Source organism: Triturus cristatus, chromosome 1_2 (assembly GCF_964204655.1).
Source record: "Triturus cristatus chromosome 1_2, aTriCri1.1, whole genome shotgun sequence".
Taxonomy (NCBI): domain Eukaryota; kingdom Metazoa; phylum Chordata; class Amphibia; order Caudata; family Salamandridae; genus Triturus; species Triturus cristatus.
Genome location: NC_140580.1, coordinates 547,477,220 through 547,490,867, shown reverse-complemented (window position 1 = coordinate 547,490,867; position 13,648 = coordinate 547,477,220). Strand labels below are relative to the sequence as shown.

The window sequence follows — 13,648 nt, the reverse complement described above, 5'->3', positions numbered from 1 at the left end:
TTTTTGTCACCTCCCACGGCGACATGGTACGTGTGAATTCGACTGTGAACACCATTTTCTTTAATGAGGTTCTCCTACTGCAGGCACAACATGCTTTGGTAGCTTCTTTACTCCCCCCTCCCTCATGTTGTCCGTGCCTTCTCGACCCCCCCGCCCATCCTCCCGTTGTCCTTGACTTTTCCCCCCGCCCGGCCTCCTGTTGTCTGTGCCTTCTCCCCCCTGCCTGCCCTCCCACTCGTTGTCTGTGCCTTCCCCTCGCCGATCGCCCTCCCTCCTGTTATCGTGAAGCCTACCATTTGCAGTGCAATAGGTCTCGTGTAAATGCAAGACCTATTGCATTGCAAATGCTTGTTAGTTCTCCTTCCTGGCACGGAGAACCTGCCCTCTTGTTAACTTGTGAATATCAACCCATATTCTAACCACAAATGTAGTTTGTGAGATTTATACATCTCTTGCCTATGCCTGAAAGAAAATTATCTGTCACATGGTGTATCGCAAACCTGGATTCCAAGAGGCCCTCAGTAATTGGAAATAAGGAACAATTTCTAAACGTGGTGTTATTTATTAACTTGTTTCAATCTTCCTTTTTGTATGGCTCTTTAGACCTCTACCTCATCCACTTCCTTCAAAAGTGCTACACTTTCCCCCACCCTCTTCCAATGTTTGTAACTGTCTTGTGTTAATCCCAGTGCTGTGCACACTTTAAGACTGAACACCAGGCCCATAGTAACATCCTGTGTGCCTTCCACTCCAAGATAGGGAGCCCAGGTTCTGTCCTGCAATAAAGAGGCTGCAGACAACCGGAAGAGGTGTCTGGCACTTTTTGTGGAAGACAGAAAGGAAAGTAATGAAAGTGTGAGTCCATCGTGCAGGCCCTGGTAGCTCGTTATGCAGTGGTTTACTTCCAACAAGCCTCAAAGTCACACCCTTCATAGGCTGAGTGTGCCTTGTGCTTGTTTTGGGGGCTTACTGTTAATGTTTGTTGATAGGATACGCTATTTGGTGCTTCCTTAAGTTGTGGTACAGTCTTTTGCACGTCACTTATTTCATCTCTTAGCTTTGCACTCCTGCCTCATCCCTCTCTCCCGATAAATGCGCTTTTTTACGTGTCCGTTCTCATTATGCCTATTTATTCTATAGACTGATGACATTTAGCAGCTCGAGGAGTTGATTCTGGGGCGGTGTGGAAATGCAATATTTTGCTCACAACTGTGATAACATGCACAGCTAAACAGGAACTTGCTTGTTCACAGCATGGTTTCTCAGGGGAGTGCTATCTGTGTGCACAGAATGCAAATTACCGTCCACTCTTTGTACCCTGAGGTCTGCTTTCACTGGTGTCGAGTAAGTAGAGCTCCTGGCCTCCATGAGAGTTATTTGCCTCATCGAGAGGAGTTGGGGGTCGCTTGCTCGAGCCTGCCCTATAGAATCCCTTTGTTCCCCTTCATTGGAATTTAAGGTCCACGTTGAACGATTGCTCGGCGCTGACACCAGGGATGAGCCCCCGGACCTGCCACAGGAAACCTGGAAATTGTTTCTAGCTCCCTTGAGAGACTTGTTCATCCAGGGCAGCAGCGGGATCAAGCTTTCCCAGCATGCACTTCTGAAAGAAGTAGAAGAAATACAGAAGAGGATTGGGTCCAGCGCACTGTTGAGGTACCACAGTGGCAAGGACAGGTACGTCTTCAGCCAGGTGTATACCTTGTAGACGTAGGCGTTCCAGTTGTCGATATAAATTTGCATTAGGGATGAGGCTGTGTCAGGAAAATTGCAAAGAAAGAAGGCAACAACCACAGCACCTGCAGAAAGAAAAAGAATGTTTAGTCATGCAAATGATGAAAAATAATCGGAAGGGAGAATTAAATCCTGAGCTTTTAGATGTTACTTCAATCAACTTGTAAGCGTTAATGCCACTTCAATAAACTAATTAAATACAAACATACATATTTACAGCTGTGAGTATTGTCTCATTTTGTACTCATCACGGTGCTGTAGACAAGCAATTTACATGACATAGATAGGCGAAACACTCGTTTATTTGGATTCTATTTACTTCATGAATATAAAGCAAATCAAAGCAAAATGTGCTTTGTACTTTGTACAGAACAACATTTAAACAGTAGTTGTCAGAAATAAATTTCACGTTAGAGTACATGATTAAATATAATCTGATCTCGGCGCAGATTTGTTTAATTGTCAAGCGTTCAGAGGCTACACATGAAAATGGGTTTTAATTACTGAATTGGGAATAAGCAAGGGTAATATATACGCATTCAAAATTACCAGTAGGTCCCCAATTTGTGAGATACCTTTACGTCTCCAGCTAGCCACCACGTAGTCCCAAAAAATCGACGTTAGTATCCCCGCGGCATTAGTGGGTGTATAAAAAGTTAACCCCTCAATCTGCAGATTTTTTCGAATAGTTTTCCACACCTTGAAAACAGCTACCAAGATTTTAAAGCACGTTTTTTTGTAGTAGCTAGCATCTAATTTCTTGAACAAACAGTTCTTAACCTCTGTTCCCAGTACCATCTGATATATTGAAGGAGCCTCTGCTGAGTTACTCACCTCTTTCCTGTCAATAATATCCGCATATTAGATAAAAGACACGCGTAATAGTAGAGTGTACAATCGGGGACCGACCACCCTCCCCTCTCTCTTGGGAGAGTCATAAATCGCGAAGCCCTACGTGGTTTCCCCAGAGCCCAAAGGAATTTAGCACACAATGCCTGTAGATGTTGTAATTGACCACAAGATACTTCCAAAGGTACTGATCTAAAGAAGTACAAAACCCTTGGGAGTATATTTATTTTGAGGACATTGGCTCTAGCAACCAACGAAAGATGTAAGCAATCCCACCTCTCTAGAGATTGTTATACATTACCAATAAAAGCCCCCAATTGACCTCAACCAGCTCTTTCAAACAAGCCCGGATCTTAATTCCCAGATACGTGGCCTCCCTAACCACTCTAGAGTCATTAGCCATAATGTTGTTTGTGCACAGGATCTGAGTTTTCGATATCTTTAACTTATAGCCAGACATATCTCCAAACTCCTATGCCAAGCGTTCCACTTCAGGCATAGCCCTGACAGGGTCCAATGTTACAATGGCTATATCATCAGCATATGCAAGGACAGAGTAGTGATCTCCCTGGACACTAAATGGCTTGATGAAGGTGCTATTTTCCAGCATATTTAAGAAGGGATTAATGTATAGGGCAAACAGCAAGGGGGAGCAAGGACACCCGATGTGTACCTCTAGAAATATTTATAGGGTCCGTCACAAGCCCCATGGAGAAAAAACTTGGCCACAGGAGATCGATATAGTACCTGTACAGCCTAAATAAACCCCTGACCAAACCCCATCCGTTGCAAAAGTCCCCAGAGGAAGTCCCAGGCAACACGATTGAACGCCTTTTTGGCGTCGAGTAGTATCAGCCCAAGATCCCTTGACTCCACCTGAGCAATATCAAATAAGGTCACAACTTTGCTAATATGACTCACAGTCCCTCTGCCGGGAATAAAACTGTGTTGTTTTAGGAAGACCAGAGAAGAGATGACCTTAGCCAATCGATTCGCCACAATCTTAGCATAGATTTTCCCGTCACGGTTGACAAGCGAGATTGGGCATTAAGATCCTGGCAACTCTGATGGTTTTTCTTTCTTCCTAAATATAACAATGCTGACTTCATCCCAAGATTGTGGTGCACCCCCGGTTTGTGCTGCTTGGAAGGTGGCCAACATGTCTGTTTTAATATCCTGAAAGAAGGCCCTATAGACCTCAACAGGAAGCTTGTCTGGCCCCGCCGCCTTACCAATCGTCATGTTATTAATAGCCAGCTCTAACTCCGCCATTGTGATAGGGCTAGCCAACATCTCTACCATCCTCCTGATCTACCCGCTCCAATACATGTTGAAACCAAAAATTAATCATGTGGTCCCAGGCTCCTGTTCCGTATATAGATCTGTGTAAAACTTCTGAAAAATCCTAAGAATCTCTTGGGGATCATGGACCATACTTCCTGATGCATTTTTCAAACCGGCTATTCTATGGGAGGCCTCCTTCGAGCGTAACCTTTGAGCTAAACAGCAGCCTACCGCCTCACCGTACTCATAGCATTCCTTTTTATAAACTAGATATTTAAGGGCATTTTCCTTATTCCATAAAAGATTGATATTAGCCCTACATCTAGCCACGTTAGTTTGTAAGTCAACAATATTGTTGTGAAGCGATATCCCCTGAGCAAGCCTTTCTTCAGCGATATTAAGTTTAGTATACAGTTCCTGTACTACTAGTTTAGCTTTCTTTTGTTGATACAAACCATAGCTCAGGACCTCCCCTCTGAACCAGGCTTTAAAAGTATCCCAGAGAACCCCCACTCAAGTAGAATGCCGATTATTTTGGAAAAAATCCTTGATCCAGATCTTCATGTAATCCTTAAAGGCATTATCAAGCAGAAGCTTCCTATCAAAAGAACAAACTCTTGGGGTTCTAACTAAATCCAATGAGGGAGTCTCCAAAACTACTGGTGCATGATCAGAAGTAACTCTCGGAAATACACATATCAACACTCCAGTAAGTAATGCAGAAGATATAAAAAAGTAATCAAGACGTACTAGCTTCCGATGGGGATGGGAATAAAATGTGAACCCGGCAGCGGGCGCACAGAGAATGTCCCAAGCGTCAACCAGACCATGATCCATCAATATGTGATACAATACCTTAAATACCCTGGATTTCCTTCCTTTATAGCCTTGTATACCAAGTTGGAGTTCCTGATTAGTTAAACTAATATTAAAATACCCACATAATACCAGAGGAGTAGGCCAAAGTGCAAGTTCTAGATTCAGTTGTTCCAAGACCATGGCTTCGTCAAAATTGGAGCCATAGACAGTACACAACGTGAACTTTACTTCCCCTAAACTGCATTCGACAAAAGCCCAATGTCCCAATTTATCCACTAAGATTCGTCCCGATGTCTGTACAGCAGGTTTAGCTAGCACCGCCACCCCTGCATCGTTGAGACTTGTTGTGAAGCGGCCAGTAATACAAAACCCATATATAAAAGTATTTTCCGTTTCTCCTAGGGTACATGTGTTTCTTGTATACATATTAAATCAGGCTGAATCACATGGAGTTCTGCAGCGACTCTTTGTCTCTTGTTATAATTGTTAGGACCACATACATTTAGAGAACAGATTCGAAGTCCAGTTCTAACCATTAGAGAAGAAAGGGAGTGAGCCCTTACTCATACACCTAAAGACAAACATTAAATCAATGAAAATCAAAAATTTAGCGATACTGTGGATTATTTTTCCTATTTTACCCACCCTAACCCTCCCCCCAACCACCCCTCTCTGCTACCAACCCCTCCAGCCCACCCAGCCCCACCAACCCCAACCCTTCAAAGAGGATTCAGGACCCGTGGTCCTTGTGATGACAAGCTCCCGTCCCCCAGGTGTTCACCCCCGCAAATAACCCCCATCCCATGTGTGGGAAGAACCAACAGTAAGACAACGAAGTAAACCATACACCCTATATACAGTACATCTGTGTGAGACCGGCCTCATGGCGTGGACACCAGCAAACTACCCTGCAACCGCACCGATCCTCAATGTCACAGACTTCCGGCCCCCATGGCCCAACATCCCGAGGGCCGGCCAGTTCCCCAAAACGCATGCCCGGCCGAGGGAGAGCGAAACCCCCCAAACCGGACCGAGAGGCGCCGACCCTGTCACACCTCTGGTCTCTTCCCCGAGGGAGGTTTAGATCAACCACCAGGTCCCCGGTAAGCGTCCGCCTCGCCTGCTGGGCGTCTGGAGTCCCTCCCGGACCCACCTGAACAGATCAAATGGCAGAGCGACAGGAAGTCCCGACACACCGCCCCCAGGCACCAAGACCCCTCTCGGCGAGGACTCCGGACTTCAAAGAGGAGGGGGAGTATAACAAGGGGTGCTGAAGGGACGGGAGGCAGAGAAGACCTGGACTGACGAGAGCCTGCTGACCTGGTCGCGGCTCGATCGCTCCCCGAACCGAAGAACTCTGAACCATCTGAGCCCTGCTGATGCTGTCGCGGCTCCCCGAACTCTGAACCATCTGAGCCCTGCTGACGCTGTCGCGGCTCCCCGAACTCTGAACCATCTGAGCCCTGCTGACGCTGTCGCGGCTCACCGAACTCTGAACCATCTGAGCCCTGCTGACGCTGTCGCGGCTCCCCGAACTCTGAAGCATCTGAGCCCTGCTGACGCCGTCGCGGCTCCCCCAACTACGAACCTCCGGTGCCTGCTGAGTGACTCGCGGCCCGCTCCTCCAAGAGAATCGGCAGAGATTGCCGAGAGAAGCAACATCCCCTCAGCTCGAGGATTGAGAGCTGTGCGCCGGATACTCCGCAGAGACACTGATTCAAAGACTGTCCCGCTACCCCTTACCCCTCATCACAAGATCGCTGCCGCTTGTGGCACTAATTCTGCTCCTGCCTTCCGGATCATAAAGATCCCTGATGACCAACGATAAAGTCTATTATCTTGCAAAGAATTACTGTGTGGTGTCCCTCTATCTGAAGGGAGGAAGTGCAGCGTGTGCGATCCTAGGTAGGAGACCCTTCCAGGAAGGGCCTCCCCGCTCTTGCTCGGCCTAACTCTGGGAAAGGTGGGCCTCCGGGTGGTCAGGAACGTATTCAGCAGCCTCCCCGGGGGACGCTTTCCAACATTTGGTGGCAGGCGACGGGATCCGAGCCAACACCTAGAGATCGTGCAGTAGACGGCTAACGCACTACCCAGAAGAAATGGAAGGAGAAACTTCCCTAGGTGCCGCAGGCGCCAACCCAAGCACGACATTCCGAGAGGACCAGTTGGAATCTTATACGCACCGAGAACTGAAACAATTTTGCAAAGACCTTGGAATCGCTACCACCGGACTAAGCACGAAAGAGGACTTCCAGGGAGCATTAAAAACCTGGGTCGAGGCGGGAACTCTCCGGACACAAACAGAAGGAGAGCCTCCTAACGAACCACGAAGCACCCCGGGGAGGAACGGCGCCCCCGAGGGGGGCCTATCCCCAGAGGAACTAGCAGACCGAGAAAGAGGTCGCAACCACGAACTAGAACTAGCAAAATTAAAAATCGAAGGAGAGCTAAAACTGGCCGAAAAGAATCTGGCGGTAGAACAGTTACGCCGACAAGGAGAACTCGAGGAAAAGAAACGACAGAGAGAACACGATGAAAGAAAACTCCAACTGGAGCACGAACGTAGCCTGAAAGAGATCGAGCTCAAGGCTAAGAATGCGGAGGCCAGACCCTCGGAAACCCGACCCCTCTCCTCCAACGTGGAACCAAAGATCCACATCCCCAAAGATGTGGTGAAGGAATACTATAAGAACGACGACATCCAGCAATGGTTCAAAGCCTACGAAGTCGCCATGACCTCCCACAGAGTCCCGCAGAAAGACTGGGGGGCTGGGCTGTGGGGCCGGTTCCTGAGCGAGGGGAGAGATACCCTGCTGGACCTGCCCTCCACGGTGATGAACTCCTACAGTCACATGAAAGAGGCCCTAGTAGCCAGATATGGGCTCACCCCTGAAATGTACCGGCAACGGTTTAGAGACTGCAAGAAGATACCCGGTACCACCTGGGTGGAGTACGTGAACTTTTACAGCCGGGCCTTGGACGGGTGGATCAAGGGCAGCAAGGTCTCCACCTTTGAGGAGCTGTTCGACCTAATCGCATGGGAACACTTGTCCGCTAATTGCTTTGTAGAGCTGCGCCAGCACCTCCTGGACAGCAAACTCACAGACCCTCGAAAACTGGCCGTCGAGGCTGACCGGTGGGTAAACAACCGGGCCTCCCGGGGTCCCGTGGGAGACTACGGTCGCCACAGTCAGGGACCCCCCCGCCAGAGGGGCGGAGGGAATCAAGGCCGGCCAAGGGAACTTCCGGGGGGATCCCCGCTCAGCCCCCCCAGAGGACAACCTCCACCCTTTCCAGCTCCACCGCCAGCCAGCACCGGGCCACCGGGGAGGCCGGGGCCCCGCGTGAGGATCACCTGTTTCCGCTGCCAACAGACCGGACACTATGCCAGCGACCCTCAATGTCCCATGTACCAGCGCACCGCCACAACAACCCCGCCGGCTCGACAAATGGCCTCCGTAGCCCTGGGGGAAGAGATGGAAGACTCCGAAGAATGGGAACCAGCCGCCTTGGCCTTGGTCTCCCTAGGGGACCGGGAGATGGTCCCCTGAACGTCCCTGCCCGCCAACACGAAGAAGGACCGACAGCAGGTGACGGTCAACGGTCACCGCATCGAGGGCCTCCGGGACACGGGGGCGAGTGTCACAGCGGTTCATTGTCACCTGGTCTCCGAAGATCAGATCCTGCCCGGCGCCTTTTGTCCCGTCATATCATCAGACAATTCCGAGAGCCTCTGCCGGATGGCTCTAATTCCCTTCGAATGGGGGGGAGTCACCGGCAAGTTAAAAGTGGCGGTCCGAACCTCCCAGCCTGTGGACTGCCTCCTGGGCAACGACCTTGAGAATTCCCTGTGGGGACAAGTGGAACGAAGAGCCCATCTCGAGATTATGGGCCTACCCGAATGGGTATGCGCCACCACGCGCTCGATGACTCTCAGAGTGCCTTCCTCTGAGGGGGGGGAGACCATGCCGCGGAGCACCGCCACCATCCCCGAGGTCCAGGATGCACCACCCGAGGCCAACGACTCCCTTCCGGACGAAGCGACCGTTCCCGACGAGGGGTCCGTGCCTTCCGACCCCGAACCCCTGACCGAGCTCGGGGACCTGCTGGAAATGGCCCAGTGGCACTGCGAAGGAGGCCCCTCCCGAGAAGAATTCTGCCAAGAACAATCCACCTGCCCTTCCCTCATTGGACCCCGACAACAGGCCGAGGCCCAAGCAGTAGGCGACCGGACCGGCACCCACTGGGTATACTGGGAAAACGGCCTCCTGTACAGCGAACAGAAGTCGGCCGAGTTGGGATCAGCCCGAGTACTGGTGGTACCCCTGCGCTTCCGAAGTCTCCTCCTGGGCCTGGCCCATGATGTACCCCTGGCCGGACACTTAGGCCAAGATAAGACCTACCAGCGACTCGTCACCCACTTCTATTGGCCCAAGATGCGAGCGAATGTGGAGGCCCACTGCCTCACGTGCCAGGCCAGCGGAAAGAGTGGGGGGAAGCGCAAGGCTCCGCTACAACCCTTCCCCGTCGTCAGTACCCCTTTTGAGCGGGTAGGAATCGACATCGTGGGACCGCTGGACCCCAAGACCACCCAGGGCCACCGGTTCATCCTCGTCCTGGTGGACCATGCCACCCGCTACCCCAAAGCCATCCCTCTCCGCACCGTGACGGCCCCCGTGGTAGGCCGGGCCTTGATGGGGATCTTCTCCCGCGTGGGGTTCCCCCGCGAAGTCGTGAGTGATCGGGGTACGAACTTTATCTCCAGGTACATGAGGTCCATCTGGCAGCAGTGCGGAGTATCGTACAAGTTCACCACCCCGTACCACCCCCAAGGGAATGGCCTAGTCGAGCGCTTTAACAAGACCCTGAAAGGAATGATCATGGGCCTCGAGGAACCCCTACGCCGGAGATGGGACGTCCTCCTCCCATGCCTCCTGTTCGCCTACCGAGAGGTTCCACAAAAATCCCTGGGGTTCAGCCCATTCGAACTGCTATATGGACACCCCGTCCGGGGACCCCTGAGCCTGGTCAAGGAGGGTTGGGAAACGACTCTCCGGGGGACCCCTCCGGATGTGTTCCGATACATCTTGGCGCTCCGCAACCAGACCCGGAAATTCTGAGAATTCGCAGAGGCGAACCTCGAGGCTAGCCAGGAAGAGATGAAGCGCTGGTATGACCAGAATGCTACGCTGGTCGAGTTTCAGCCAGGCCAACAAGTCTGGGTCATGGCCCCGGTGAAACCCTGCGCCCTCCAAGATAAATGGACTGGACCCTTCAAGGTGGTCGAGCGGAAGAGCCAAGTCACCTATCTCATCGCTGTGCAGTCCCCGCGGAACCCCCTCCGGGTTCTCCACGTGAACCGCCTCAAACCCCACTTTGTAAGGACGGAGTTGAGTTTACTCCTGGCCACCGATGATGGGGCCGAAGAAGACACCGAGCCCCTTCCAGACCCCCTGGGGGCGAAAGAGACCGATGGTTCCGTGGAGGGGGTGAAACTATCAACCACCCTCACAGCCCAACAGTCCGACGACTGCCGCCAGCTACTCAGGCAGTTCGCGGACCTCTTCTCCCTAACACCTGGGGTCACCAACTGGTGTGTCCACGACGTGAACACCGGCGACAACCTGCCAGTGAGACACCGGGCCTACCGGGTCCCTGATCGGGTCCGAACCTGCATCCAGACCGAGGTAGCGAAGATGCTGGCCCTCTGGGTGATTGAACCCTCCGACAGCCCCTGGGCCAGCCCGGTAGTCCTGGTTCCGAAAGCGGCTACCCCGGGTGTCGCCCCCGAGCTGAGGTTTTGCGTGGACTACCGAGGACTCAATGCGGTCATCCGAGCGGACGCTCACCCTATCCCCCGTGCCGACGAGCTGATTGACCGCCTCGGGGCCGCTCGCTACCTCAGCACCTTCGACCTAACTAGTGGATACTGGCAGATTGCCCTCACCGAGGGAGCCAAGGAGCGCTCCGCCTTCTCCACCCCAGATGGGCACTACCGCTTTAGGGTGATGCCGTTTGGAATGAAGAATGCCCCGGCCACCTTCCAGCGGCTGGTGAACAAGGTCCTGTCCGGACTAGAGGGGTTCAGCGCGGCATACCTCGACGATATAGCGGTATTCAGCTCCCAATGGACCGAGCACCTCCAGCACCTCCGACAAGTCCTGCTGGCTCTGCGCCGGGCCGGCCTCACCATCAAAGCCAGCAAATGTCAAATTGGGCACGGCTCCGTAACCTATCTGGGGCACCAGGTGGGAAGCGGGCAGGTCGCCCCCCTCCAGCCCAAGATCGACACCATCTTGTCCTGGGAACCCCCCACGACCCAAACGGAAGTCCGGGCCTTCCTGGGTCTCACCGGTTACTACCGGAGGTTTATTAAGAACTATGGCAGCATCGCAGGCCCCCTCACAGAACTAACCTCCAAAAAACACCCCAAGAAAGTACAATGGACTCCCTCCTGCCAGAAAGCGTTCGACGCCCTAAAAGCCGCTATGTGTACGGCTTCGGTACTTAAAGCCCCCGACTACGCCCAGGAGTTTGTGATCCAGACGGACGCCTCGGAACACGGCATCGGGGCAGTTCTCTCCCAGTTCGACGACAAAGGCATAGATCAGCCCATAGCCTTCATCAGCCGAAGGTTGCTGCCCCGAGAACAGCGGTGGAGCACAATTGAAAGAGAGACCTTCGCAGTAGTCTGGGCCCTCAAAAAGCTACGGCCCTACCTGTTCGGAACACACTTCCGAGTACAAACAGATCACCGACCCTTGCGGTGGTTGATGCAGATGCGAGGGGAAAACCCCAAGCTGCTACGCTGGTCCATCTCCCTCCAGGGGATGGATTTCACTGTGGAACATCGCCCCGGGACGGACCACGCCAACGTGGACGGCCTGCCCCGATTCTTCCGCTTCAGCGAGGAGAACCCCCAAGTGGATGGGTAGTTCTCCCCGCCTTTCAGCTGGGGGGGGCACGTGTGAGACCGGCCTCGTGGCGTGGACCCTCCCAACCAGCAAACTACCCTGCAACCGCACCAATCCTCGATGTCACAGACTTCCGGCCCCCATGGCCCAACATCCCGAGGGCCGGCCAGTTCCCCAACACGCATGCCCGGCCGAGGGAGAGCGAAACCCCCCAAACCAGACCGAGAGGCGCCGACCCTGTCACACCTCTGGTCTCTTCCCCGAGGGAGGTTTCGATCAACCACCAGGCCCCCGGTGAGCGGCCGCCTCGCCTGCTGGGCGTCTGGAGTCCCTCCCGGACCCACCTGAACAGATCAAAGGGCCGAGCGACAGGAAGTCCCGACACACCGCCCCCAGGCACCAAGACCCCTCTTGGCGAGGACTCCGGACTTCAAAGAGGAGGGGGAGTATAACAAGGGGTGCTGAAGGGACGGGAGGCAGAGAAGACCTGGACTGACGAGAGCCTGCTGACCTGGTCGCGGCTCGATCGCTCCCCGAACCGAAGAACTCTGAACCATCTGAGCCCTGCTGACGCTGTCGCGGCTCCCCGAACTCTGAACCATCTGAGCCCTGCTGACGCTGTCGCGGCTCCCTGAACTCTGAACCATCTGAGCCCTGCTGACGCTGTTGCGGCTCCCCGAACTCTGAACCATCTGAGCCCTGCTGACGCCGTCGCGGCTCCCCCAACTACGAACCTCCGGTGCCTGCTGAGTGACTCGCGGCCCGCTCCTCCAAGAGAATCGGCAGAGATTGCCGAGAGAAGCAACATCCCCTCAGCTCGAGGATTGAGAGCTGTGCGCCGGATACTCCGCAGAGACACTGATTCAAAGACTGTCCCGCTACTCCTTACCCCTCATCACAAGATCGCTGCCGCTTGTGGCACTAATTCTGCTCCTGCCTTCCGGATCATAAAGATCCCTGACGACCAACGATAAAGTCTATTATCTTGCAAAGAATTACTGTGTGGTGTCCCTCTATCTGAAGGGAGTAAGTGCAGCGTGTGCGATCCTAGGTACGAGACACTTCCAGGAAGGGCCTCCCCGCTCTTGCTCGGCCTAACTCTGGGAAAGGTGGGCCTCCGGGTGGTCAGGAACGTATTCAGCAGCCTCCCCGGGGGACGCTTTCCAACAATCTGTTATCAAATTTGTTTTATACATATAAACAAAAGTTCCACATGGGGTGGGAAACAAGAAAAGAGAAGGAAGAAATAGTCCATTTCAGGTCCATAAGCAGAATATATTGACTTTAGCCCTTCCGATAAATGCACCAAAAAACCTGAAGCAAATAAACCCACTTTACGAAGAATGTAAAAACTCTTTTGCCAAGACCTCAGAGGTAAAGAATTGAGTATGATCTTGATGAATAACTTTCAGCTTGGCTGGGTTTAATAAAAAAACTTGAGCCCCTTTGACCTGAAATGGAGCAATAAGCTGTCATAGCTGCCATCGCTTTTCAACAGTGAAATGACAAAAGCCAGGTCTCACAAAAAACTCAACATCTTTCCCAGCCCTCTTTTTATCTGGTCGAGCCAACTAGTATGCATCTTCCCTAGCCAAGAAGCTATTAAAATATATCAAAAATGCTCTTGGTCTATCTAAGGTTTGACCAGCTCTGGGGCGGAGAACGAAAGGAAAACGATGTGCTCTTTTATATTTCTCTCTGACAATCCCACTTAGTCAACTCAGGGAAGGGCTCTTTAAACAAGTCAATAATAAACTTGCGAGGATCCTGTCCTTCCTGGCCCTCAGGAATCTGCAAGACTCTAAGATTGTTCCTGCGGGAATGATTCTCCAGGTCGGCTATCTTCCATTGCGTGTCATCTTTCATAGATCGCAGAGATTAAGTCAGGGCTTTCTGTGCTATCAGTTCGTCTTCAAGACATGAAATGCGAGCTTCCGCTTCATTAAATCTAGATGTAAACTCTGTACAGGTTTTAGCTATGTGTCACACTGAGTTCTGTAGCTTCCGACATGAATTCTGCACTCTCTGGCTCTCTACCCATGTCTCCT

General features: G+C 52.4%; 1 protein-coding gene across 1 annotated transcript in view; it reads right to left on the bottom strand.

Annotated features, from left to right (window-relative positions):
• Positions 1 to 240: 240 nt before the first annotated feature.
• LOC146867603 (neurotensin receptor type 1-like) overlaps positions 241 to 13,648 on the bottom strand; it is a 278,677-nt gene continuing 265,269 nt past the window's right edge. The window contains exon 3 of the mRNA XM_085615011.1: positions 241 to 1,799. Within this exon, the coding sequence (XP_085471137.1) occupies positions 1,228 to 1,799 (572 nt within the window). The 3' untranslated portion in view covers positions 241 to 1,227. The remainder of the gene's footprint in view (positions 1,800 to 13,648) is intronic.